Source organism: Trematosphaeria pertusa, assembly GCF_010094035.1.
Source record: "Trematosphaeria pertusa strain CBS 122368 unplaced genomic scaffold BU26scaffold_4, whole genome shotgun sequence".
Lineage (NCBI taxonomy): Eukaryota > Fungi > Ascomycota > Dothideomycetes > Pleosporales > Trematosphaeriaceae > Trematosphaeria > Trematosphaeria pertusa.
In genome coordinates this window covers 2,160,615-2,185,435 of record NW_022987215.1, presented here as the reverse complement: position 1 = coordinate 2,185,435, position 24,821 = coordinate 2,160,615, and the positions used below count along the sequence as shown (strand labels likewise).

The 24,821-nt window shown below is 51.4% G+C and overlaps 10 protein-coding genes across 10 annotated transcripts; 6 read left to right on the top strand and 4 right to left on the bottom strand.

Annotated features, from left to right (window-relative positions):
- Window positions 1-477: 477 nt before the first annotated feature.
- On the top strand, window positions 478-1,431 carry BU26DRAFT_517091 (alpha/beta-hydrolase; the record flags this gene model as incomplete). Its single annotated transcript, XM_033828485.1, has 1 exon — window positions 478-1,431. The coding sequence occupies one exon, from the start codon at window positions 478-480 to the stop codon at window positions 1,429-1,431; it is 954 nt and encodes a 317-aa protein (XP_033687480.1).
- Window positions 1,432-1,701: 270 nt separating this feature from the next.
- Window positions 1,702-4,001, bottom strand: BU26DRAFT_549056 (oligopeptide transporter). Its single transcript, XM_033831971.1, has 7 exons — window positions 3,611-4,001; window positions 3,372-3,552; window positions 3,172-3,320; window positions 3,010-3,118; window positions 2,812-2,957; window positions 2,555-2,753; window positions 1,702-2,497 (listed from the first exon to the last, which is right to left on the bottom strand). The coding sequence occupies exons 1-7, from the start codon at window positions 3,771-3,773 to the stop codon at window positions 1,867-1,869; spliced, it is 1,578 nt and encodes a 525-aa protein (XP_033687479.1). The 5' UTR covers window positions 3,774-4,001; the 3' UTR covers window positions 1,702-1,866.
- A 787-nt stretch (window positions 4,002-4,788) lies between these two features.
- On the bottom strand, window positions 4,789-5,668 carry BU26DRAFT_517089 (putative GNAT family acetyltransferase; the record flags this gene model as incomplete). Its single annotated transcript, XM_033828484.1, has 1 exon — window positions 4,789-5,668. A coding segment is annotated over one exon (799 nt), but the record flags the coding sequence as incomplete, so codon positions are not given.
- A 496-nt stretch (window positions 5,669-6,164) lies between these two features.
- Window positions 6,165-13,340, top strand: BU26DRAFT_480131 (putative nonribosomal peptide synthase). The gene has a single exon (XM_033825694.1). The coding sequence runs from the start codon at window positions 6,254-6,256 to the stop codon at window positions 13,256-13,258; it is 7,005 nt and encodes a 2,334-aa protein (XP_033687477.1). The 5' UTR covers window positions 6,165-6,253; the 3' UTR covers window positions 13,259-13,340.
- Window positions 13,341-14,190: 850 nt separating this feature from the next.
- Window positions 14,191-14,977, top strand: BU26DRAFT_602844 (uncharacterized protein; the record flags this gene model as incomplete). The annotated part of the gene is made up of 2 exons (XM_033835384.1): window positions 14,191-14,395; window positions 14,454-14,977. The coding sequence occupies 2 exons, from the start codon at window positions 14,191-14,193 to the stop codon at window positions 14,579-14,581; spliced, it is 333 nt and encodes a 110-aa protein (XP_033687476.1). The 3' UTR covers window positions 14,582-14,977.
- On the top strand, window positions 14,539-14,995 carry BU26DRAFT_257478 (uncharacterized protein). Its single transcript, XM_033821220.1, has one exon. The coding sequence runs from the start codon at window positions 14,697-14,699 to the stop codon at window positions 14,937-14,939; it is 243 nt and encodes an 80-aa protein (XP_033687475.1). The 5' UTR covers window positions 14,539-14,696; the 3' UTR covers window positions 14,940-14,995.
- A 682-nt stretch (window positions 14,996-15,677) lies between these two features.
- Window positions 15,678-18,224, top strand: BU26DRAFT_590930 (uncharacterized protein; the record flags this gene model as incomplete). The annotated part of the gene is made up of 2 exons (XM_033834783.1): window positions 15,678-16,094; window positions 16,176-18,224. 2 exons carry the CDS (start codon window positions 15,678-15,680, stop codon window positions 18,222-18,224), a joined length of 2,466 nt encoding a protein of 821 aa, XP_033687474.1.
- Window positions 18,225-19,217: 993 nt separating this feature from the next.
- On the bottom strand, window positions 19,218-20,903 carry BU26DRAFT_257470 (uncharacterized protein). The gene is made up of 3 exons (XM_033821219.1): window positions 20,511-20,903; window positions 19,973-20,357; window positions 19,218-19,857 (listed from the first exon to the last, which is right to left on the bottom strand). Exons 1-3 carry the CDS (start codon window positions 20,772-20,774, stop codon window positions 19,415-19,417), a joined length of 1,092 nt encoding a protein of 363 aa, XP_033687473.1. The 5' UTR covers window positions 20,775-20,903; the 3' UTR covers window positions 19,218-19,414.
- Window positions 20,904-21,033: 130 nt separating this feature from the next.
- BU26DRAFT_421281 (calcium-dependent phosphotriesterase) lies at window positions 21,034-22,213 on the bottom strand (the record flags this gene model as incomplete). Its single annotated transcript, XM_033823401.1, has 2 exons — window positions 21,034-21,400; window positions 21,456-22,213. The coding sequence occupies 2 exons, from the start codon at window positions 22,211-22,213 to the stop codon at window positions 21,034-21,036; spliced, it is 1,125 nt and encodes a 374-aa protein (XP_033687472.1).
- Window positions 22,214-23,257: 1,044 nt separating this feature from the next.
- BU26DRAFT_517084 (uncharacterized protein) lies at window positions 23,258-24,414 on the top strand. The gene is made up of 2 exons (XM_033828483.1): window positions 23,258-23,724; window positions 23,826-24,414. The coding sequence occupies exons 1-2, from the start codon at window positions 23,562-23,564 to the stop codon at window positions 24,278-24,280; spliced, it is 618 nt and encodes a 205-aa protein (XP_033687471.1). The 5' UTR covers window positions 23,258-23,561; the 3' UTR covers window positions 24,281-24,414.
- Window positions 24,415-24,821: the final 407 nt, after the last annotated feature.

The window sequence follows — 24,821 nt, the reverse complement described above, 5'->3', positions numbered from 1 at the left end:
ATGACATAGATACACCATGGGCATGTATCACAGACACCCCTCAGACAAGTCAAAGTTTCTGTTACGTAAAGGGGCGCAAAGGCATGTGGGACCACGTTACATTGAGTGCCGGCCCAGGCAGGAGTCCAGGTATATGACGGGCAAAGCCGTTCGGGCCGTGCACGGGGGTTGGGGGCCGGGCGGCAACGCTAAGGATATACCGTGGCTTCGTGCGTACAATAGAACATGCAAGTACAATAAGTAAAACAGGCTTAATTTATAATCCCTGCATGTTCCGAAGACGCGGTTCATGAGGCGCAGCTCCTCCCTCTCAAGGACTCTCTGCCCCTCCATCACTCTACCCCTCCAACACTCTGCCACTTCATACCGCGATATTTGGCAACTGTTCCGGCTGGATAACGGCCTCGAATAATAGGCACCACCTTCATTCATCAGGAATATACAAACCTTAAGAATTCACAAAACCATCACCCCAAAATGGCCTCCTCAACTCTCCCTTCGAACGGCCGCCTCGTCAACATCGGCACTCACTCTCTGGCTCTCTACACTCATGGCCCAGAGCCCAGCAGCTCCAAAGATCCCGTCGCACTATTCATCTCAGGTGTAGCAAGCGATGCACTCAACTGGCAAGCCGTGGTGCGGCTGTTGGGTCCCACGCTGCGAAGCTACACTTACGACCGTTCCGGCTTTAACAACTCGGAGTCCTCGCTGCTCACTCCCTCGGCTGAAAACATTGCCGTGGAGCTCTCCCTTCTGATCGAAAAAGCGCCCATCCCGAACCCTCTAATCCTTGTGGGGCACTCCTGGGCCGGCGTGCTCACGCAGGAGTTCATCGCCCTGAAGGGAACTGACCAAATCGCTGGTCTGGTGCTTGTGGATGCCAATCATGAGACAGCGCCACTGGTGATGGACGTGAATGATCCTACTCTGTGGACTGTTGCCGCGGGGGTTGAACCATACTCTGCTTGGGGCCTGGAGGCAGAGCACAAGTTGACGCAGGAGGAGTGGGACGCATTTAGGGCGGCCGAAACAACCGAGAGGTACAAGCTGATTGAGCATAAGGAGGAAGCAGAGAACTACATGCCAAGTTTCGAGACCCTGCGGAAGAAGGAGCTGAGTAAGAAGCAGCCCCTGCTTGCAGACAAACCAGTTTATGTGATTGGGGGCATACGAAGCAGGGATTGGAGTGGATTGTACAACGTGGGCGTCGCTAAAGGGAACGGGTCCCAGGAGCAGAGGAGTTATGTGAGAGAGTTGATCAAGACGGTCGATGCGAAGAATGAGAGTCTCCAGAAGGAATTCTTGAAACTCTCTACGAAGAGCGAGCTTGTCTTCGCCACCGAGAGTGGACATTTTGTCCAGATGACTCAGCCGGAAATTGTTGTTGATGGAGTGAAATGGGTCCTCGATAACCAACCAGCATCTTCTTAGTGGCGAAAACATGTAACATCAACACTTAACACCCACATCTAATGAATGACATGTATATGAACAATGGTGGAACGAAGCTACGTCAGCAACAGACTTGTGAACTCGATCAGATTTTGTGACGGTTAGTCCTTGCATAATTCAGAATTCTAGGAAACACCCGCAACTCTAGATTTCACCAGGCCGTAAAAACATAACGTAGTGAGCGAGGAGAGTTCTGGAGACTGGCCGATAAGGGCACATTAGACAAGATAGAAGACACACTAAGGAGCCATGTGATTACTCAAGCAACATAATATCAATTGGCCGTATCTATTCTCTTTTCCAGTGCATTCATATTCCCTACAATCTTTTGACTCTTGTTCTTCCAAAATTTTCCATCATGTTATGATGCCAGAATTGTTTGCGATACATCCTTGGGACCACGAATTTTCTGGTTCAACCCGAGGCCTTGCCTCTGATCAGATAAGCAAGTTCGAAACCAAAAGTGGAGAACAGTAGAAACCCAGTGATCGATCCATATACAATGACCATGTTGGGATCATAGGCGGCAAACGACACACCGACACCGAAAACCGAACCCAAGGCACTGAAAAAGTTGAAAAGAGCCTGAACGATTGACTTCATACTTGCTGGGGCCCGAGAATAAGCAAGTTCAGTACCGGACACGATCGCAAGGATTTCTGCCCACGCGAGAAATACGTAAGTCGGCGTTTGAAGTCCGACGGAGAGGTCGTTAGGTATGTTTCCAGCAAGGCACTTCAATGGATGGTTGAAACATGGACCAGTTGTGTATATGAGGTGTTGGATCCCTGTGGCATATGCGATCGAAAGCGTGGCACAGAAGAGGCCCACACCAATCTTGTGCTCTGGCGAGAAGTTGATTTTCTTTTTGGCGAGCGTGGGATAAATCCAGCTTTGAAAAAAGGGCAAGAAGACCATGACGGAGATCGGATTCAAATTGTACATGATGTCGTTCGGGAGGCCGTGAGTCTGCATGGTGCCTGCTTGCGCTATAAGGGTACTATCCATGAGATTGATGGAGAGCATCAGAGCTGGGAAAGGAAGGCTGCTTGGCGTAAGTAGCTGTACCTCAGGTGCTGAATTAACGTGAGGAATAACTTACAAGACTAAACAAGCTCGGGCGGCGGTCTTTGCATCAGCTATTATGGCCTCATCTCTACTTGGAGGTGCAGAGCCGTCTTCTTCAGCAGACAATTGTATTGCAACTTCAGTCTGACCTTGCCTGGGATGGGTTGGGTTTCGGCGGCGACGCAATGCGCCAAACGTATCTGCGACGGCGTTTCCAGACGGTGGTATCGTTACTAAGAATTGGTCAGCGGTGGACGCATATTGATTGTCAGACGGCAACGGATCGCTCACCAAATTTCGTATATCCGACTTGGAAGATCGTTGCAGATGCGGCAATCAAGCAAAGGCAAATAAGAAAGGCAAACCCAAAGCCAGCATAGGCATACCTCTCTACGTTAGTTGTTATAATGCCGCACAAACCTCCAACGTTGATCATCCTGTTTGATCTTCTATCAGTCTCCGGCGCGGCAAGCTCGAGAGAAGGCATACCAGTAATTGACGTTCCATATAAACCGAATTGTAAGTTCACGGCTCACCATCGCTGACTTCCCATCCTTCAAAGTAACAATTTCAGGTTCCTCTTCGGGATACTGATCAACTGTTGAGAATCAGCACGCGTGAAGATCATATCATCCAGCTCCCAATGCTTACTCAAGAATACTGTTATGTTGGGTTTCACGGTTCCTGTGCCAGCGCCGACGAGAAACATGCCAACTATGAAGCCGGGGAGGCCGCCGGTGCCGTAAATTCGCTGCGTGAAAGCTGTAGCAGTGACGATACTAAGTCCCAGTACGTAGATTCTGAACCATTAGTCCCCGTCTTAGGCTGAGCTGGATTGCTGCTGAACCTACAGAAATCCGACCTGAATTGTTTTGCGACGGCCGAGCCAGCAGTCCGCCAGCAGTCCCCCCACAAGAGGTGTGCTGTAGCTGTATATGAACCAGATATATACGATTAACACTGCTCTTGCCTGTCCTAGGCCAAGAGCTCCTGGGCGATGGGGGTCGTCCGGTTGAAGCTGGAGGTAATTCTCTGTGGGAGTTATGTTAGACTGATGCCATACGCGAAGGTAGTATACAGGGAAACATACGGAGGGGCTGGCTGAGACCATAGAATGCCGCTCTTTCCAAGAAATACAGGCCTTGGACGAGCCATACTTTGTGCGGGACCTGGCCTCTGACAGTTGGGAGATCTTGTTCGCTCGAGTTCACAGACTCCACAGGTGGGGACTCCGGCTCTTTTTTCTCGGACATGATGTTGTTCGGATGCCAGTATGTCGTCAATGAGCACTCAATCGGCTTGTGTGTGAGAGCACAACGGCAAATACAGCAGTGTTGCAAAGACAGGAGAGCAGAGAGCGAGAATGTACACACTAGTAGGCGGCTCTAGCAAGGAATTTCGTGCAGCACATAAAGGACAGGGGCCCTGACAGCTAGTTCGGCAACTTTTTCTCTCTGAATACATCTAATCAAACCCTTGCGTCACGCAATAATACGTCAGGGCCTCTGAGGCAGAGATGACAAAGAATAAGACGTTCGGAACACGGTAAACACGGAAAAAGAAGGTGCCTCGTGGAAGCCACACGGAGTCTACAGTAGCGCCGTGACGGCTGGCGGAACGGTGCCTCCCGCGTCCGCGTGTGGAATCGTGCTTACAGTTGCCTCTGAAGAGCTTAGCGTTGCCGCTAACCAGGAAGCTTAGCGCTGCCGCTAGACTGCGCAGAGCTTAGCGTTGCCGCCACCCGTACTGCAGAGAACTCAGCGTTGCCGCCAGGGCGTCTCATTTCCGGTGCTCAACCAGGTTCAGCATCCGTGGATGGTTGTGGGGCCGAGAACAGCGCGGTTTTTGCTGAGTCTGTTGCTGATGTAATACGGGCGACGAAAACGCCCGCCATTCTCTGCACCTACCCACCTAGTCATGCATTGTAGATTCCGTAGCTTGTTCAATTTGTAGTCATCGTCTCCTTGCTCGACATAAGGGAAGTGTGGGAGAAAACTACGTCAATTTCGCTTGAATCAAACTCCCCTGCCTGCCTCATCGGTCACTCCTATTGTGATGTGAGCTCAGATGAAAAATAAGCCATGCTCAAGCAATGTATACCTATGGTAGCTTGTGTTAGATCAGTGGTCTTCTGCTCGATCCAGCCTAGTTCCAAGCTACAGTGCCCGCAGGCTGATTCAGGCGTGGCGCTCAACGCAGAATGCCTCCTAGAGGTCGATTGCGGATCAATCTAGCATCGTGTTGCCTCAATACCACTAAATAGCGTTCCAGGTTTACGAATCAGATCAATTCAACTTTCTATCCAGTAGCGATGCATGCCAATTCACTTCAACGCTATCACTACGCCTCTCATTGGCTAGCCCAAGTACGCATGAACACAATCTCCGGCATATCGCGATTTCTGAATTCTTCGTCGACATCAAACACAATATCCTCTCCAGCACCCTCTGCTCCAAATCCAAGCCTCCTGTACACAACCCGCCCCATAGCTGACGCCTCAGTCGTGCACTCTAAATTCCCCCTCCGCTTCGCCTCCTCGAGGCCCCATGCTACCAGCTTTCCCGCAACACCTCTTCGCTGGAAAGCTGGGTCGACGGCACAGATATCGAGTGTAAACATAGCGGGCAAGTCCGATTTCGATTTTTCCCGGGCGAGGGAAACACGGCGTTTCCATAGCGCGCGATACATCTGGCTCGCGAAGCGCCTCTCGGTTGGAGTCAAAGTCTCGAGGCCAGCAGGGCTGTCCGTCGGCAAGTCTCCGTACCCGTCCACGAAGGAGAATTGAGTCCAGATGGCCGCGCCGACGATTTTGAGCCTGAAACCATCTTGGGAATCCCGCAGAGTTGCCTTCAAGATGACGGTATTAGAATGGCCCTCTTTATTCTTGGTTACGGATCGCCAGCGCTCGAGGAGCCTGGACGCGCCTTCTCTTTGGCCTTTAGGAGAGTTCCAGTTCGGATTCATGGCTATCCAGATCGATTCTTTGATTTGGCGACCAAAAGCTTCGCTAAAGCAGTGGTAAATCTGAGTGAAGTCATCGAGACTATCGACTGGTTGGACGAGTACATTGATCGACATTGTGGGTGAATGCTTCTCGGTCCAGAGGAAATGAGTATGAGGGTTGATTGCAGGGGACAAAGGGGTCATTTCAACTTTTAACTCTACTGTTGTGTAGTTTCTATCTTAATCACTACTGGCACTGTAAAAATAACTACAGCGGTCTCTCAAACGCTGCTACCTAGGTATTCAACTGCCGCTAGCCAACTGCCGCTACTGCTACCGCTAGTGCTCCTACAGATAGCAGCTGAAGTTCATCAGCCTCTTCCCGCTTATTCAGGCTGGCGCGCGGCATCGGGGCGGCTAGACGACAAGGGCTTGCCGAGCTTATAGCGGGTCGATAAGAGCGAGGTCCACCTTCCAAACCTAAGCACGGAAGTGTATGGGCCACTCACTTTGACTATCGTCGCAATCCCGAAGGATTCTCCTATTATGGCATAGTTTCGGGGCGAAACGAGGCCCCAGGGACTTGGAAAATGGTACGGTACCAAGGCGTGTGTTGGTCTCTTCGCACGTGGACGCCTTGTCTTTGCCCAGACCTTAAATACTCCGTTTGGTACTCATATACGACACATTACTTCTGGTCTGTTGCTACATATAAAGTCTACGCAAATTCAGTTTCCATCATCATTTACATCTAGAGCCGTCCGCCAACATAACGGAATCGATCGGAATCATGGGAATTTTGCCAACTATGGAATCCAAGGTCGGGGACGAGGTTCAACTTGACGCCAATGAATGGGCCCCGGAGGTCGCAATTTCGGGCGGTTTGGGGATCCTCTTATCTTCCTACCAACGAACACCAATTTCCTTATTCCACGTATGCACCAGTATCTCTGGGCAACTGTGGGATGCCAGCATTGCAGTCGATCAGGATTGCAGTGCGCACGACTTTCTCGAGCGCATTGGAAAATCTTATGAGCAGAGCACCGCATTCCCCGTCGCATCACAAACCTTCTGGTTGCGTACAGACAGCTTCGAGAACTGGACAACTACCAATGAGGGGGCTTCCGATCCACAAAGTTCTGCTATCCCGCGTCAGATCCTCTGCACGGTGAAAGAGTCACAAGCATCGCGTTCGCTGGTCCTGGAGATCAGCGGAGAGGCCTCTTCCGCTAATGCAAGATTTCTCAGTCAAATTGTACACATTACCAGACAATTGGTGGCTGCAACGAGTTGCGGACGGACGCTGCGCGACCTCAACTTGATCTGTGATCTGGACCGACGGGACCTGCAGCGATGGAACCAGCAACCCCCTTCAACCATAGCATCCACAATCAACGAGACGTTCAAACAGAGAGTGCTTGAGAGCCCAGGGTCGCAAGCCGTGGAGTCTTGGGACGGCGGACTTACATACCTGGAGCTTGACACCCTGTCCTCGCGTGTGTGCTCGCTACTGCTTGAGGCGGGAGCGCGTCAAGGAGATTGCATTCCTCTCTGCTTTGAGAAAACGCTCTGGACCGTGGTGGCGATGCTGGGCGTGCTGAAGAGTGGCTGTTCCTTTCTGCTCATGGATGTCTCACACCCCACAAGTCGACTACAGACACTATCTCAAGAATCCAAGGCCACCATTGTCCTCAGCTCTTCTGCTCAGGAAGAGAGAGCAACCAGTCTGGCACCCCGAACCTTTGTTGTGTCCGCTTCCTCATTGTCGGCTCCTGCAGGAAACGAGCAACATGAGATTCAAGTCAATCCCTCCGATGCAGCAGTTGTCATCTTTACGTCGGGGACTACGGGCACTCCTAAAGGGATTCAACTTGAGCATAAATCGGTGTGTTCCACACTAGCATTGGCAAAACTCTTTGGCATAAGCAGGAATACTCGATATTTCCAGTTCTCGTCTTACGCATTCGATGCCGCGTTCGGAGAGACCCTCATGACGTTGATGCACGGCGGTTGCGTCTGCATTCCTTCCGATGCAGATCGTTTGAACAATCTGGCAGAATCAATACGCAACTTCAATGCCAATGCGGTCCTTCTCACGCCTACCGTTGTGCGATTACTATCACCATCAGATGTTCCGTGTCTGACAACACTCATTGCTGGCGGAGAGAAGGTCACACAAGATATCGTGGGGCTGTGGGCAGACAAGCTGGACTTGATCATAGTCTACGGTCCTGCGGAAACTACTATAGCATGCGTCGCGAAGAAAGCCCATCCCGCAAGTGACGACGCCGTTCGGATTGGGTTTCCTGTCAACAGCCGTGCTTGGGTAGCGCGCCTGGATGATCCGAATCAGCTTGCTCCTGTAGGAGCTATCGGAGAGCTGGTGGCGGAAGGGCCGGGAATCGCACGAGGTTACATAAATAACGAGTCGGGAAATGCGGACTCATTCCTCGACTCTCCACCGTGGGCAAAAGACTGGGAGTCGAGCGTGGCCTCAATGGGACGGAGCTATCGAACTGGTGACCTGGTTCGGTACACCGAAGACGGTGAACTTATTTTCATTGGTCGACGTGACCGCCAGGTCAAACTTCGTGGCCAAAGGATTGAGCTCGAGGACATTGAGACTAAATTGAAACAGCATCTTCGACTCCCAGAAGCCAACATACTCCTGGAAGTACTTGATGTACACGGCACTGCCAATTTGGTAGCTTTTCTTCATCACCCCAGTATCAACGACACACCTGGACAGGAAGTTGACGGAGACACCACACAAATGACTGAAGAGATGGAGATGGAGATCGAAGGACTTCGTGCACGAATTTCAGAAGTGCTTCCCGCCTACATGTGGCCCGTCGCATGGATACCCCTAAAAGAAGTTCCCCTGGGTCCCACAGCGAAGCTTGACCGGCGCAAGCTCTTGAGCATAGGGAATAATTTCTACTCCAGATTGCGAACGAGTGATGAAGAAGACAAAGACCTATCGCCCATCGAGTCAGTACTGGCCCGGATGTGGAGACAACTTCTCCCATCTGCTCAGAGCCTCACGCCAGATGCCAATTTCTTCCAACTCGGTGGAGACTCACTCCGATGTATGAAACTGGTGGCGATGGCCAATCAGGAAGGTTTTCATTTGACTACGGAGACGGTGTTCAAAAACCCAGCACTATCCGCCATGACGACCGCCATGCAGGAAGTTCCTGCTGCTGCCGACGACGCGGATGAATCCCACCGAATCATCGCCCCAGCCCCATATTCACTTACACAAGACGATCCTTCTGAGATCTGGTCCTTGCTGGAAGAATACGGCCTTGGTCATGAGGAGGTCGCGGGTATTTTTCCTTGCACAGCTCTCCAAGCTGGGCTGTTTTCGCTATCGCTGGCGCTCCCCACATTATATTCGAGCCAGTTCGTATTCGATTTTTCGGGTGCTGTGGACATCGAACGGTTCAAGGCAGCTTGGGAGAGTGCGACTACTGCGTTCCCAATCCTGAGGACAGCAATCGTACCGTCTTCTTCCAGCCTCATGCAGGTGGTCCTAGGATGTTATGCGGAGTGGAATGAGGTCAGGCAAGATCTTGCCTCATTCCTGGCTGCAGACAAAGCGGTCTCCTTTCAGCCTGGTCAGCCTCTCAGCCGGCATTACCACATCCAAGACCCATCATCCGGCCAGTCTCATTTTGTTTGGACGCTTCACCACGCGGTATTCGATGGTTGGAGCCTGGAGTTGGTGGTCGATCATATCCGCCATATTTATTGCTCCCGCACAGAGATTGTGAAGCCAGCAGGAAGCTTCCAAGAGTTTGTGCAGTTCTGCGAGGGTCTGAACCGAGATGAATGTACTTCATTCTGGAGAGAGCAGCTCAAGAATGCACCAACACCATCATTTCCCAATTTCCCGAAGGCCGGGCATCTGGCAGCAGACAGATCCTGTTTGCGACACACCATGGCAGCCCCAACAGCAGCCACCACAACTACAACGGTTCTGGCCAGAGCATCGTGGGCTCTTCTCCTTTCGGAGTACGAGGGTTTGGACGACGTCACATTCGGAAACTCCCTTCATGGACGCAACTCCCTGCCTCCTAAGCTGCAGGATGTTGTTGGACCCACCATCACAACTTTGCCGATTAGGGTGAGAATTGACCTCACTCAAACCGTTCGCGGCTTCTTGGAAGGCCTCCAAGAGCAGTTCTCGGCCATGATCCCTTATGAACAATTTGGCCTCTCTGAAATCCTGGGCATAGATCAGGATGTCCAAAATGCCGCTTCGTTCCGTACTCTCTTGATTGTTCAAATCGATGATACCAAATCCTTGGAGGAACAAGGTATCAGGCTGAATGAACTCGAGAGATCCCTACACGAATATCCATTGGTACTTACGCTTATGCCTGGGAAGTCTCAGATTGAGATAGTCGCCACATTCGACGGCGATGTCATTTCACCGCCGCAGGTCCAAAGAATACTTGAACAATTCGAGCAAACATTTCACGAACTCAGCACGGTGTCTAGAGACACCAAAGTCGGCGAATTGGACCTCGCAAGTGAGGCAGACAAGTCAAGAATGTTTGAGTGGAACGCTACGCATCATAAGGCTTACGAGGTTTGCGTTCATGAGTTGATCCGAGAGCGAGTAAGACACTTCCGAACTTCGCCGGCAATCTATTCTAGAGAGGGCACCATGGATTACGCGACCTTAGACGGGCTATCTGACGGCTTAGCGGGAGAACTGGTGCGATCAGGTGTGAAGCCAGGCAACACCGTGGGTGTCCTTTTCGAGAAGTCACAGTGGGCTATAGTGAGTATTTTGGCCGTCATTAAAGCAGGCGCCGCCTTCGCGCCACTGTCACCGACGTATCCGCGAGCACGTCTCGAAGGTATTGCCAGCGATGCCGGTATCAAAGTCGTTCTCTGCTCTCCATTACAAGAGGAAGCGTTTCCCAATCCACCCTGGAGGAGTCTTGTCGTTTCTGACGACACAACATACTTTTTCACGCCCGCTGCGCAGATCCACGGCAAGGTTGCGACCCCGGACAGCCTGCTTTATATCCTTTCAACATCAGGAACTACTGGGACTCCCAAAATCTTTGGAGTACAACACAAGAGCTTCGCTACTGGTGCTATGGCTCGTGCGCCTTTGCTTAGACGTGGACCTGACTCTCGCGTGCTCCAATTTGCACCATACGCCTTCGACCCGAGTGTCGAGGATATATTGACGACGCTCATGTTCGGCGGTTGTATCTGTGTACCATCAGACGAGGATATCATGGGTGATATCAGCGCGTTTATGAAAACCGCGCGAGTCAACTTTGCCAACATCACTCCCTCTGTGGCCTATACATTGAAGCAGGACGAATTGCCGGATTTCAAGATACTGCTGCTCTCCGGAGAAGCTCCCGACCAAGCTCTAGTGGACAAATGGGACGGCATCGTACGAGTCATGAATGGATACGGGCCAAGTGAGTGTTCTGTCAAGTGCGCTATGAACTGCAACTTGTCACGCAACGACCCTAGGAACATTGGACACAGTGCTGGAACCAGCCTATGGATTGTGAGGCCCGAGAGCCACAACCGCCTCACTCCTCTTGGGGCAGTGGGGGAACTTGTCATTGAGAGTCCACATCTGGCAACAGGTTATATGAACCGCCCCGAAGCCAATGAGGAGAAATTTATTCTCAGTCCACCGTGGTTGCGAGACTTCCGAGGCGACCACATCACGCGCATGTATAAGACGGGCGATCTTGTCAGATATATGGAAGACGGCAGCATCTTGTACATCGGACGTGGGGATATGCAACTGAAACTACATGGCCAGCGGCTTGAGGGTGAGGAGGTGAGGCAACGCATTCAGGAATCGTTGTTCGACGCGCAGCTTCAAGTGATTGTCGATATCACAAGATTTGAGGGTCAGGATTCCGACGTTCTTGTCGCTTACCTGGCTCAGAAAGGAGAGTACCGGGGAGGTGAAATGGACATCGACCATGCACTACAGCAGCACCTGGCGGATATGAAGGAACATATGATTCGCCAAATCAGCACTTTCCTACCGAAATACATGATACCCTCGGTATTCCTAGCAGTTACGAATATCCCCGTCACAGCGAATGGCAAGGCCGACCGCCGCGCACTCAAAGCTTACACTGCGCGACAGCGCCTTGGGCCTCACCTGCTTCTTTCTGGAGAAAATACAGTTCGGCAACCTATTTCGGAAACAGAAAAGCTGCTGCATAGTTTGTGGCAAAAGCTTCTTGGATTGAACGGCGAGCAATTCGGAACCAATTCCAACTTCTTCGAGCTTGGTGGGAGTTCTCTGGCGGCAATCAAGCTGGCGTCTGCGGCACGAGAACTCGGACACAATCTTTCGGCACAGATAATATTCAAAAATCCGGTCTTGTCTGCCATGGCTAGTCAGATGGCACCTCTGAACGAGACAATAACATCGGGTCCATCCAGGTTCAGCCTACTGGGGAAAATTGATCGCAGTGTCCACCAACTAAGGAAAAGCCTTGTGGCTCACCATATCGAAGAGCAAGACGTTGAGGATGCATATCCCTTAACACGACAACAGCAACGTTACATGGAAGGTGAGATGATCTCGCCAGGAGGTACTACTCACCGGCACATCATGCAACTGCCGGCCAATATGGATTTGGTCAGACTTGAGACTGCTCTGCGGCGTGTTGTGCAGTCGAATGCAATTCTGCGGACTCGAATCATCTCGGTATCGTCACAATTGGTCCAGGTTGTGCTGAAAGAAGACTTTGCTTATCGCCACGTTGAGGCCTTGTCATCTCTCGTCTCCGAGGATCGAATGGTATCGTGGGGTCTTGGGAAACCGCTATCACGATTCAGCATCGTGGATGGTGGGCACTCTCAGGATAGATGGCTCGTCTGGTCAAGCGCCCATGTTGTGTTCGATGGCTGGTGTCGAAAGCTGTTGTTGGAAGAGATCGACTATGCGTATCACCACGACGATAGCCCGCCGAAACGGCCGCAGTACAACAGGTTCATCGAGTACGTCTACGGATTGGAAAAGGACGAAGCCGGCTCCGCGCTTGTTAGGGAACTCGAGGATAAAAGGTTCTGGAGTTACTTCACCTTGGACGGCACAAAGACCCCGGGTATGACTCACGTGTTGTCCCTCAGCATCGACTTCCAGGCAACTCTCCCAGCTGAACTATCCTACCCAACCGCGATGCTCACAGCTTGGGCAATAGTTGCAGCGCACGTCGAAGAACATGACCATTTCCTGTTCAACATTCTGTTGAGCGGTAGAGATGCCGATTTCACGGGAATCGACAAGCTCATGGGGCCTGTGAGCACAACAGCGCCTTTGGCCACCAGCATCAACCGTGACTGGACTTTCCGAAAGAATGTGCAATTCATACAGAAGCGAATCGACGAAGCTAGGAGTGTGCAGCACTTGATCCGACTCGGCGATAAGCTGGATCGGTTGCTAGCGTCTACCCCCGTTGTCGTCGTCCATCCTCCCGATGATTACGAGGAAGCAGCAACCAAGCACCTCGGACTGGTCAGAAGCCGCGTTGAATCGGTCCAGCGGTTGGTAGACACCATGTTCATGAACTTTTGCCTCCGGCCTAGCAATGCCGGGGTAGATCTTATCATGACGATTGACTCCAGCTTTTTCCCGGAAGATAACGCCGTTCGGTACTTCCGCTATCTGGAACAAGTTTTCATGCGTGTCTTTACTCAAGGGGGTCTCGATCTGACCATTGGGGACATGGAATTGGGCTCTAGTACACCTACGAGCCCTGTGTTGATAAACACTGAGATAGTGTGACGGGGAGCCTGAGGTGATTAGAGTAGAGCTATCTAAGTAAAGTAGTAGGTAGTTGTATCAATTAGTCGATTATTACTGCAGGCAAAAAGAAAACCCTGAAACAGCGGAGAGCTGCGTGTGATCGATTCTGTTCAGCAGGACACATCTGCCGTTCTTCTTCTCACCTCATACCGTTCAGTGCAGTATCAAAAAGTGACACCGATGGCGGGGTTGTTGGTGCGGCGTCTATGGAGTTACTCCGACTGATGAACCAGAGGGAGTTTATGCGTTGCATGCGAGTGATAGCAGTGCCTCGCACGGATAATCCGTATCGGACCCCAAATCCTCCCAAATATCTGGGTCTGAATATTGGAGGCACGGAAGCGTGACGCTGATGTATGAACGGTCTGTCCTCACGTGCGGGGCTGCGTTTCGTGAATGCCGATAGGCGTGACACAACATTCACCCCAACCAATCGCTTCGAGTCGAGGAAGGCGTAGCCGCCGCCAAGCCGTACCTGCAGAGCATCAATCGGATGGGGATCGTCCAAACCGTTGTTGAGGACTAATTAAGCGGGTAAGAAGAGCTTGGAATAGGTAGAGTCCTGAAGTGTGGGGTGCTGCTGTCGAATGCGGCCTTCCGCCGGTTACCCGGCCGCCCATTTTTAGTGTTTGGAAGCCCTCGTGCCGTACAGAGTAGTGCTCCTGCTAATGCATAAAGACGCTCTCATCCCCCATGGTTGATACGTCAGAGGATCCGGATCCACTCGAAACTCATTCTTTGCACTTTTCGATCTTCCAGGCTGTAACCCGTTGCTTAACTACTTTTAATTAATTTTACGTGCTGCGCACTACCATCGTCACAACATAAGTTACAAAATATCAAACATAAAAAAGACCTCGACCTCGCACACCAAAACTCCGGTTTCATCGACATCAATCAACACCGACAATATGCACGCCAAACTCTTCCTCACCACCTCTTTTGCGGCTTCAGTCCTCGCCGCGCCCCTTCCGGCCACCCCAATCGAATCACCAGTCGAAGATGTGGAGCCCTTGATGGTCCGAGATGCGAGGCCCAGCGCAGTCATCTCTCCGATCCCGGACAACATGAAGCGCGAAATCCTCGAGCGACTAGATGCCATGGCCCAAATCAAGCGTTGACGATCCCAACCCAATCGACAAGCGTGACCCCGAACCTAACCAAATCTTGGGAGCGGCCGGCACAAATGAGAAGCGTGAGCATATCGAGGGAGCGGCCAACACGAACGACAAACGTGAGCCTGAACCTGTGGGCACTGCAGGAGCAGCCAGCACGAACGAGAAGCGCCAGAAACCGGCCTAGCCTACAGCTACAGGCAAGCGGTCCAAGCGACAGAGCGTGAGTCCGAGGATAAACGTCTACTGAGGTGCAAACGACACACAGTGGAGGCAAGGATAACGTGGTTGAGGTATCTTGAATGCAGCTTCCTGCTTTCTCTGCAATCCTTGTCCTAATCTTTTCGTCTGACAATTATCGTGCTTTCCCTTCCTTTCCTGCTTCGTTTTTGAGCGGTTTATGCCTTCAGAAGAACGGCGGCTTGGAGATAGAGGTTGTGGAGCTTTCGATGAGGCGAGAAGCGTTGTTGAACTGTAGGTTACAATCTATGGATGTGACGACACTCCAAACTGCGAGCTCTTGTTATTGGAATCCACGATGTTAGGCAGCGATGGGCGACAGCCATTCATACCAAAATGTCACCCTATTTAGTCCTCTTGATGGAAGCATCCTCGGTCCTGCGTAAACCTTAGCAGGAACTTGAGTGCGAGAAGACCTTCCCTTGATTGTCGAGCTAACCTTGCAAGAAGTGTACATTCCACGAGACATTGAGAGATGCCCCACCTCGAGATCCGACCTCTTTCTACACCCCGCGCTTATCCTCTTCTGCCGGAACCATGATTCGCTCGATGTCTTATTCCAACCTCCGTGAAAGCACACCCATTACATGCGGCGTAGCGTCTGTTTCATCTGTAGCCGCCAACATGCTGTACAAGGTCTCTGTATGGCCAAACGGTGAACCGCCTCCAACGCCGTTTCGCATCAATTTCCGCCCGGTGTTGGTCATAGCATCACACTTCTTCTCTTGACACAATCCTTTGCGGCGTAGGCAATTTGTGCGCGTACGGCTCATGGTGACTGGAGGCTCGGAGCGGCAAGCCGCTCTCTGGAAATCGGTGAAAGGCGAACAACGAATTTGTTTCATTTTTGGAGCTCGTCTTTTTTTATAGCTACGTTTACAACGGCGATCGCTCTGTGGCTGCCATATTAAGCCTTGGAGTCATATTTCTCTCAGAGGAGCCTGGCAACTCATCTCCTTTCTGTACACACCCTCACGGCACGATCAAGCAAGTACTATCGATTCGGACGTCAGCACAGGTCGGCGCCGGTACTCTGCTAGACGATGTATACATCTCCCCGCTCTCCATTCGGGTCTCAGAACCCCAAGGTCCCGATATATCTCGACACTCGCGACGAACATGGACCTCAACCGCTCGGCCAAATATCTGAGCATACCTGTCCTACCGGCGAAACTAGCTCGAGAGAACAGCCTATTCACTGTATCACCAAATCATTGCCTGCAGTTCCACTCTCCCGTCGCGATGTCTCGCTAGCTACTCCTTCCTACCGCTCGGTTGTTCCGTCTCCTCTTCCCTCGAGGAACTTGCCAATTCCCGGTCTTAGTCTGCAAACATCACGCCTTGGATCGCGGCCTCAGCGTCCTCGTCCTGTCCTTCGATATGATGAAGAAGGGAGGCCACGCTTGCGATTTCGTCGGTCAACTCTTTCTCCAGTTTCACCAAGCACAACCATAAGCGACGTTGATTTCGATCGGAAGAGTCGTACCAGCGGCGCTTCGATTCCTAATACACCAGAGGATGACACCAATTACATTAGAAAGAGCAAAGTGGGGCTTGGCATTCCAGACGCACCCTTCCACCCCGATCCCAGTCCGATACGGTCCCCAGAGAGTGAGAAACTCGCCAAGGCAGAGAAGGGCGCTTTTACAAAAGCATCACCCAGCATTGCTGAGCGTATCGAGCAGAAACTTTGGAAATACAGCGCTTCTGGCAACATTGCAAAACGCTGGCTTTTAGAAATTATTAGCTGGTTGCTAAGCGCATCGTGCATGGCGGCTATTATCATCGTACTTTTCGTTCTTAAAAACAAGCCGGTACCGAACTGGCCTTTGGGCTTGACACTAAACGCCTACATTACGGTTCTCTCTAGGGTTGCCTGTGCCGCCCTTCTCCTCCCAGCTTCGGAGGCTCTTGGTCAGTTAAAATGGAGCTGGTTTCAGGGTGATTCAAAGAAGATGTGGGATTTCGAAATTTTCGACAACGCGTCTCGAGGCCCCTGGGGATCATTCTTGCTTCTCGTCCGCACAAAAGGCAAGAGTCTAGCTGCGATTGGTGCAGCCGTTACAATCTTTGCGATGGCGCTTGATCCGTTCTTCCAGCAAGTCGTCCACTACGGAAAGCGCTGGGAGCTCCAAAAATTGCCCAGCTCCATTCCGAGGGTTACACGCTATGATCCTTTCTTAGCCCGAGAGATGAGATTTCAGGATAACGCAACGGTCATAAACCCCGATCAGGATATGAAAGCAATCGCCGACAAATTCTTCTTTGGTTACGGAGTTCCAGAAATACCATTTGGCAATGGAACACGTGCTGAGATACCGCTATCCTGCCCATCCAGCAACTGTACATGGGAACCCTACGAGACGCTTGGCGTCTGCAGCAAATGTGAGGATGTAGCCGATATGCTAGAGTTCGGTTGCCTTTCCACGCGGCTGGACTGGATCCGAAGCGCCAATTCGTATGACCCCTACGAAAATGGGACCATGTGCGGGTGGTTCTTCAATGCAACCGGCGACAAACCGGTGCTCATGTCAGGTTACCAAGTAGATCCCGACACGAACCAATCTTCTGGCGAAATCCTTACGACGCGTGCTCTGCCACTCATTACCAACATCAAGAGAACACCCTTGTTCGGCGGCTCTATCAACTTCAAGGACGTCCGAAACCCGATCGCAAATTTTGTGGTAGTTACGCCTCCGGTTGGACCGGACACTAAAAGCATGCTGGACAGTATCTTCAAACACGAGAAGCCAAAAGCGACCGAGTGCATGCTGTCATGGTGCGTCAAGACAATCCAGTCCTCGTACCATCTGGGCACATACAACGAATCCGTCATACGCCGCTTCATCAACACGACCGCGGGCCCGTCCCCATGGGTCGAAGTCCCAGCCAAGCGACAAGACATTCCGGGCGCCACAGAGGAATTGTATGTGCAAAATATCACCGTCGATCCGCGCGCTGTCGACGGTCGTGGCAATACATCGGGATATGGAGCTTCGAACGACACGGCCTTCAACATCATCAATATTTTTGATGATTATCTGCCTGCAATGGCGACAACTGTCAACAACCAGACTGAGATATTTGTGAAGTACAAGACTTATGAGACAGATCCTTTTCTACGAGAATACTCCGCACAACCATTTTCGGCATCAAGGGACGTGGGAAATCACATAGAACGGCTGGCAACAACCATGACAAATCTGATGCGCACGTCGAGCAAGGAGAACGCTACGGGCCAAGCTTTCAGCGAAGAAACTTTTGTCCAAGTCCGTTGGGGCTGGCTGTCTCTGCCTGTCGGCCTACTCCTACTGACATTTATCTTTCTTCTGGCCACTGTTATACGGTCATGGTTGGAAAAGGACCAGGTGGGGATTTGGAAAACTTCAGCCGTCGCAATACTGCTTTACGGCCTACCCGATGAAATACAGAAGAATATCATGGCCTCCCAGGGAGATGGTAGCCACGGTACACCACGATTCAAAGCAAAGCAGCTGAAAGTCAAGATGCTACCCAAGCAAGGCTGGCGAGTTTCAGGGAACACAGCTACGCCAAAGCCAAAATTCGAACCCCCTCCTGGCTGGATATGACCGATCACGAAACAGAAGAACCTTACCAAGTATATGCGTATCGTGCGCATCGCTACAATGTAATCAACGAACTATTTCGATACTGTTACCGTCACTACGATGAATGTCGTGCCTGCGATAATTGTGCTTTGCAGTGAAAGATTCCTTCTGCAGCTCACAATTCTACCCCGAGCTTATACCGAAGCACACGTGGACTTCCAAGGCTAGTCATGGTTTTCTCTGTGCCGATTTCGAGGTCGCTTCGCCAGATGCACCCGTGTACACCTCGTCATGCTGCGCACTCCACCCGACTGAGATTAACCCTGCGTTCACTCACAGCATCGGCAAAATCTAAATGTTCCACTAGTTGTACGGTCCTGCCGTTTCCGTTCTACCAGGAGCCAACTTGGCACAAACTTTCCGATGTGCACATGGGTGCTATGTCAAGACACAAAAATTACCGCGATATTGTAGAGAACCTAGTTGTCGATTGTAGGGCCGCGAGTACCTAGGTAACCTACTGTGAGTTGCCGTTTTACAATCTAAATATTAACGGAAGAAAGGCAGGAGGGTTCCCGGTTCTAGCTTAGCTATAAACTTAGTATAACTATACAAGAAGTGTATTTCTCGCGACCATGGTAACACTCACAGGAGGCATTAGAACGACTAGGCATCTACTTCATTGTCACCTTCACCATAGCTCTGTGCAGCCTCTTTCTCGTTGCGCTCGTAGCATAAACAGAATGCGCAACTCTTATCTCTTAACAAGCCTCGACTATAGGATAAAGACTATTCGGATACCTAGGTATAGAACCTAGCTTCACACCGAGAAGAGATATGCTAATCGGATAGAATAAGATGAGATAGGGAGCATTTCTAAGACGATCAAGCAGAGAGTTGAGGAAGAGATGAGATATGGGTTAGGAAACTACCTGAGTAAATTGAGCAAGAGGGAAGGAGTTAAGTTATAGAAGACATAAAGGGCAAGATCGCAATTCATCCGGTTCTATGAAGGCCTTCTAAAATCTATATGCTCGCCGGCCAGGATTAAGAAGGGTACAAACACCGGAATCTTGCAATCTAGACAGAAAATCCCCATATAGTTGCCATCTAGCGGCCTTCGCGCTGTCTTCCATTGTCTAATTGAAACACCATCGCGTATCCCGACCTCTAGAGTTCCTAATGGCAAATCTTGTAGGTTAATGGGCCCACTACCAGGGATAGAGGTGTTTAACAGCAAAGACATCGAGGTTGCTCACTCGGTAATTTAAGTTGATGATCTCCGAGTTATCTTGCGTGACCTGGCCTGGGGGTTGGAAACCTGGCCAACGTCCCTTCCACATCGTTAACGGATGGTTCTGGACGTTTCCCTCTTGCCGGGACGCATCGAAGCCGTGACCGGAGGCGTAGTGCATGATAGAGGCCACATCGTAGAATGGACCCTCTGCTACGTGCCACACGTAGTCCTGGCCGTGGTACGTCGACTTTCTGCTCTCTTTGGAGAAGTTGGGAGGGCCCGCGAAGTTGTACTTCCAACCAAGCGTCTCCGATGTGCACACTTCGTCCATGGTATGCTGACCTTGTTGTTCGACCAGCTGGCGAGCTTGATTATAACCGACCAGGTTGCTACACTCGAAGTGAACGTAGTGATCCCCTATTCTCGTCGTTAGCTACGCTGACTGTTGAGAACTATTACGGAATGCTCGCTTTGCCGGGGCGACTTTGCGTCGGCTCCGCAACGTTAGGGAGTACGGGAGGCAGTAACTTACGGTCCGATCGCTGGTGCTCATGCAAAAGTCCCCACACATGACCTAGTTCATGCGCTAGGAGTGGCACCGAGAAACCGGAGCCACCTGCGCTCGGGTGAATGTTCACTTTGTGCCGCCCGGCTGCGTTATTCAGGGCAGGAAGGGTATACCCAAGGGTTGATTGAGCAAAGACCCCAACATCTTCACCGATAATTACAATCGTTTCAGTCGGCAGATTCGCGCCATGGTTCCAGTTTGCTGGGGTTGAACCACCGGCTAGGTCTTTGTAACAGTACTTCCACTCAACTGCGGGGTTCCAGTTAAACTCTTGGAAGATGAGCCGATGACCGCGTGAGTGGCCCGGATTCTTGATCCCAGTTTTCCAGACATTCCATGCTTGATCGATCTGCACGAATGAGGTCCAGGTTAGTTGAGGTTCTGAAGTAGAGGGAGCGGAAGGAAGTCTAACGGACAGTACTGGCACAAGCCACTCGCGAAGGCATCCAACACGCAAAGGCAAGGCTGGGGGATCCGAGTAAGTATCCCGCGACGAACGTACCAAGATTTTAAAGTTTTGCCGATCATCCGGTGTGGCAAAGCAGTACTTGATGCGGACAATCCCGTCGGAATCGCGTGGCCAGGGCTGGATCGGATTCTGAAAGTGGGAGGCCGCCTCCGTCCAACCTAGACCATTTTCCAGCATGGCCTCTTGAATGAGGGCAGCAGTGTCGTTGCCGGCGAAGCGGAAGTTATTGAACGGTGGAGGGCACGCACGTGCTGCCGCCGCGAGGACGGTAAGGAGGAGGAGGAGGAGGAGACGCATGTCGACGGTTGCGCGCACCTGTGGGGTGTCCGGTTGAGCAGATGGTAGATGGCGACATAAGAGCCCCGCGGCAAAGTAGAAGCCCAGCGAGGCAATGCTGAGTGAAAGAGATATGCGCGCCGATTAGATATGGCCTACTCATGACCTGATTAGCGGGCGGAAGAGCACGGGACAACGCGGTAGAAGGCCGCCGAAGTGAGGGAATCCAGTTTTCTAGCGGCTGCAGGTTGACATTATCCTCCTATAAACAGCACAGTTTTCACTCGGAGTCTTCAGAGTCGTCATCATCCTCCCGGTTCTCCTGGTCAACCTCAATCCCCATACGCTCTAACAGGGCGCCCTTCACCGATGTCGAAATCTTTACAACCCAGAACTTTTTTCCATTCGGCAGAAAGAGCTCGCCCCTCCTGCCGAAGCAGAAGTTGGCAAGCCCACCAGGGATGATCACTTTGCCCAGGAGTACGCCGCCCGGATTCCACACGCTGAGTCCATCGGCACATGCGACATAAACATTTCCTGCCATGTCGCACTTCAGGCCATCGGGTACACCTACGTCGGCCATGGCAAAGACTCGGCGATTGGTGAGCCATTTAGATTGGCGGCGCTCTTCAATATCGTACGCGTAACTGAGAATGTAATTAAGCGCTGTATCATGGGCTACGCTTGGCCATGTATACTTACATGGTTGCTGGCTTGGTGAAGTCTATCTTCCCATCTCCGTGTATGAAGTCCGTGTCCGATATGTAGCATATCTTTTCGTACGGCGAAAAGCAGATTCCACTTGGGCGGCCAAATCCGTCAGCCATGACTCTCACGTCTCCCGTCTTAGGATCGAATCTGTAGACCTGGTTCGGAAGCTGGGGAGGAGGGCGTATACCCTGTTCATGTCCATAAACCGGATCCGTGAACCAGATCGAACCATCTCTCGCCACTACCAGGTCCTTGATGGAGTTGAATGGGCGACCATAGTAGTTGTTGAGCAGAGTTCTGGTCCTAAATGGAAAGTCACCCTCCATATGAACAAGACCTCCGGAATTCTTGAGGTCGCCCTGAGCGCAGAAAAGGATCCCATCCTCGTGATTTATACCTCCGCTTGCCATCTGCACTTCGGTATGTACTTCGTGTCGTGCCCAGGAGCCGTCGGGCTTGCGTGATAATTTGCTGATGATGACTGCTTTCGAGTCTGTTCCTTCTCTCCAGGCCGGTACAAACTGATTACTGGCGACGAAAACGAAGTCGTTCTGCGGAAAGTAGACTGGGGCACGATGCGCGAAAGGGAACTGCTCCTGGTAGACCATCTTAAGGTCGGGATTGTCTCCCAGGATCTTATTAAAATCATTGTTGAACACTAGGAAGGTAGGCGTGTCCAGTGGGAATGGGTAGCGCGTCGTTGACACTAGTCTTTGATTGAGAGGCACGTTGATTCGCTTTGGGAACATTAGTCATAAGACGCAAAGAAGGCGAGGGATGCTGGCCTTAGTACTGTTTCCCGTCGCGGCAGGGGGTGTAGTTAGAGGAGCTTGAGGTGTCTGGAGCAGTTGAGGAGTTTGCATAAGTGGGGAATTATGCATATGTGATGCTGGTGTTTGCTGGAGCCGGGGCGTCTGAGATATCTTTGGGCTCCCTGGAGGAGTAGAAGAAGGGATATTTTTAGGCTCTTCGTCGCTTTTAGCTCGCGGCAGCAGGAGGCGCTCATTGAGCCTGTCGTTGATGGGGTGGTTGTGCTCGTTGTTGATAAGTTGGACGTTCCAGCCACCACCAGGATTCCGAATCATCTTTGCGCGCCAGGGGCAACCTGTCATGCGCGTGGTGGACTTTCTGATCCCCTTGGATTCCTTGACATATTTCTTCGATCTAGCGCACTGCAGCACCACCTTTTGGACCGTCTTATCTGGCCCGCTGCTGGTTTGTTTGCCGCGCGAGATGCCGATGCCGTAGCCACACTGTCCAAGATGGACCCTTATTTGCTGAAGGCCATCGTGATAATCATCGGCGGAGACGAAATCCGGAAGAGGCCTGGATGTAGGCATGGCGGTGTTGGGGCGGGTGACGAATAGTGGGGTGTACGAATATGTCGCGCTTGGGTGCGTATAGCGTCGGACTTTTGTCGGCCCGACGCTAGACGGCGTCCTTAATCTCTACTTGCAACGCTTTCCTATCCACCCGCCATCACAGCCTCAGCGAACTGTCCACCTTGGACACATTGATGCGGCTTGTTCAGCATTAGTTTACATCGCTATGCGGCTCACCTTTCGCAGTGATTGCGGAAAACCCTTGGGCTCGGACATATCCTGATATTGTCTTAATTCATTGCTGGAGCCTCCGGTGCCTGCGGTGTCTTCACGTGGCGTAGAATAGAGCAGTAAGGAACTGAGTCGCTCGCTATATGCCGCTCGTATGCAACTCGGGAGCCAGTTGTACTGTGGTAGGATGCGGAGAGACGCTTTTGCGTTCTCTTGGCATGACGCGTGCATCTCCAGTTTATGCCCTCGTCATCCATTTTAAGACTTGTCTAGTCACGGTAAGCATGCGGATATGCCTTCACCTGCACGTCACTTTTGTACTTATTTCCTATTCCTCGGTGCTCTCGGGCGCCGGCTTCCCTACTCCTTCCACCGCTGATCTCATTCTTGTGCGTACATAAATATGACTTGTTCAAGGGCTCTTCTACGTTCTGCCAGTTCTCCTCGTCTGCTACAGACTTGCACGAAAAGTTTCCGCCCAAATTCTTCAGCTTGCTTTGCTGGTCCCCGTTCCAGACCGTTTTCGATTGCTCCATCTCTCAAAATGCCTGAGCACCTTACCCACGACGAGATCAATTCGCAAACAGATCCCTCGGTCGCGAAGCAGTATGACTCCAGCACCCCTAAGGAGCAGCAGATCAAGGACTTCTTCAACATGGTCGATGGCAAGAAGATTGCAATGTTAAACACGTACAGGAACGGAGTTGGTCAGTTCCGCATTGCCCTACCCTGCAATATTTCCTTCAGCATGAAGGTCCCTATAAAATGGGAATAAGTATGTTGCTTGAGCTCAATCTAACAAATCCAGGCCCTGTTGGCAGATCCATGGCCGTAGCGAAGCGATCTGGACCAGACATCCTCTTGCTCGCCAACCAGCACTCGCAGAAATTCCAAGATCTCTCCCAAAACAAGGAGGTCCAAATCACCTTCCAAGACAGCAAGACGCAGGACTGGATCTCTATCTCCGGAACCGCGACGACCGTCTCGAACTCCGACCCGCGCATTAAAGAGCTTTGGTCAAGGGGCATCAAAGCCTGGTTTGGTGATCTCGGTGACGGCAAGCACGATGGCGGGCCTGATGATCCCCGAATGGCGCTCATTGAAGTCAAGGCGAAGTATGCCACGTATTATCTGACGCAATCGGGTACGCTGGGGTTCATCAAGGAGGTTGGCACTGCAGCTGTGACTGGAAAAGTTGCTGAGACGGGGGTATTGAGGGAGCTTCATGAAGCGGATCTTGAGCAGGCCAGAAAGATGGAGTGAGTTTCTGCTCGAGCATTTTTTATTGCGATGATAACATTGGAACTTTGGTATAGTTTGCCTCTATCGAAGCTTTGAAGTGCTTTCCCACTCTACATGGTAGAAAAAACCTTCGATGTAGCTACGCTAAATCATAGTCAATTGAACAACACTAGACATCCTCTGCGCGATTTAAGAGGGCGTTAACACGATATCACGTGCGCGCCTATTCAGGCAAAATCGACTACGGCACTAACGGCGGTATTGTCCTTCCGTCAATTTACATTGATGAAGTCTCGCACTTCTAATTGCTTTTACGGTACCAAATGTGACCATGGCGTGCAACAGTGGGCTTTTTGACGAGTTTATTGCTCCTACTTCCAATTTATATGAGCTAGCGTGTATTCTCCGTACCGTTTCCTTCTTTGATCGATCGAACGTATGGGAATCCGTTCGAGACATCCATTTAAGCCGCTATTGCCCTAACTTCTAAGCTCTGGGTCCTTTAATCATTGTTCGCACTAGAAAACGAAGCGCAGATACATTTTCAGACAGCGGACGCTAT

Bases quoted from the DNA above. Each gene is read 5' to 3' on its own strand.
- BU26DRAFT_549056 (XM_033831971.1), bottom strand. From the start codon at position 3,773: ATGTCCGAGAAAAAAGAGCCGGAGTCCCCACCTGTGGAGTCTGTGAAC. The intron at 3,321-3,371 runs GTAGGTTCAGCA...CTAATGGTTCAG, and splicing joins ACAATTCAGGTCGGATTTCT to AATCTACGTACTGGGACTTA. The intron at 2,958-3,009 runs GTATGCCTTCTC...AAGATCAAACAG, and splicing joins ATATGGAACGTCAATTACTG to GATGATCAACGTTGGAGGTT.
- BU26DRAFT_480131 (XM_033825694.1), top strand. From the start codon at position 6,254: ATGGGAATTTTGCCAACTATGGAATCCAAGGTCGGGGACGAGGTTCAA.
- BU26DRAFT_257478 (XM_033821220.1), top strand. From the start codon at position 14,697: ATGCAGCTTCCTGCTTTCTCTGCAATCCTTGTCCTAATCTTTTCGTCT.
- BU26DRAFT_257470 (XM_033821219.1), bottom strand. From the start codon at position 20,774: ATGCGTCTCCTCCTCCTCCTCCTCCTTACCGTCCTCGCGGCGGCAGCA. The intron at 20,358-20,510 runs GTACGTTCGTCG...TCATTCGTGCAG, and splicing joins GGCAAAACTTTAAAATCTTG to ATCGATCAAGCATGGAATGT. The intron at 19,858-19,972 runs GTAAGTTACTGC...CGACGAGAATAG, and splicing joins TGAGCACCAGCGATCGGACC to GGGATCACTACGTTCACTTC.
- BU26DRAFT_517084 (XM_033828483.1), top strand. From the start codon at position 23,562: ATGCCTGAGCACCTTACCCACGACGAGATCAATTCGCAAACAGATCCC. The intron at 23,725-23,825 runs GTCAGTTCCGCA...TAACAAATCCAG, and splicing joins CACGTACAGGAACGGAGTTG to GCCCTGTTGGCAGATCCATG.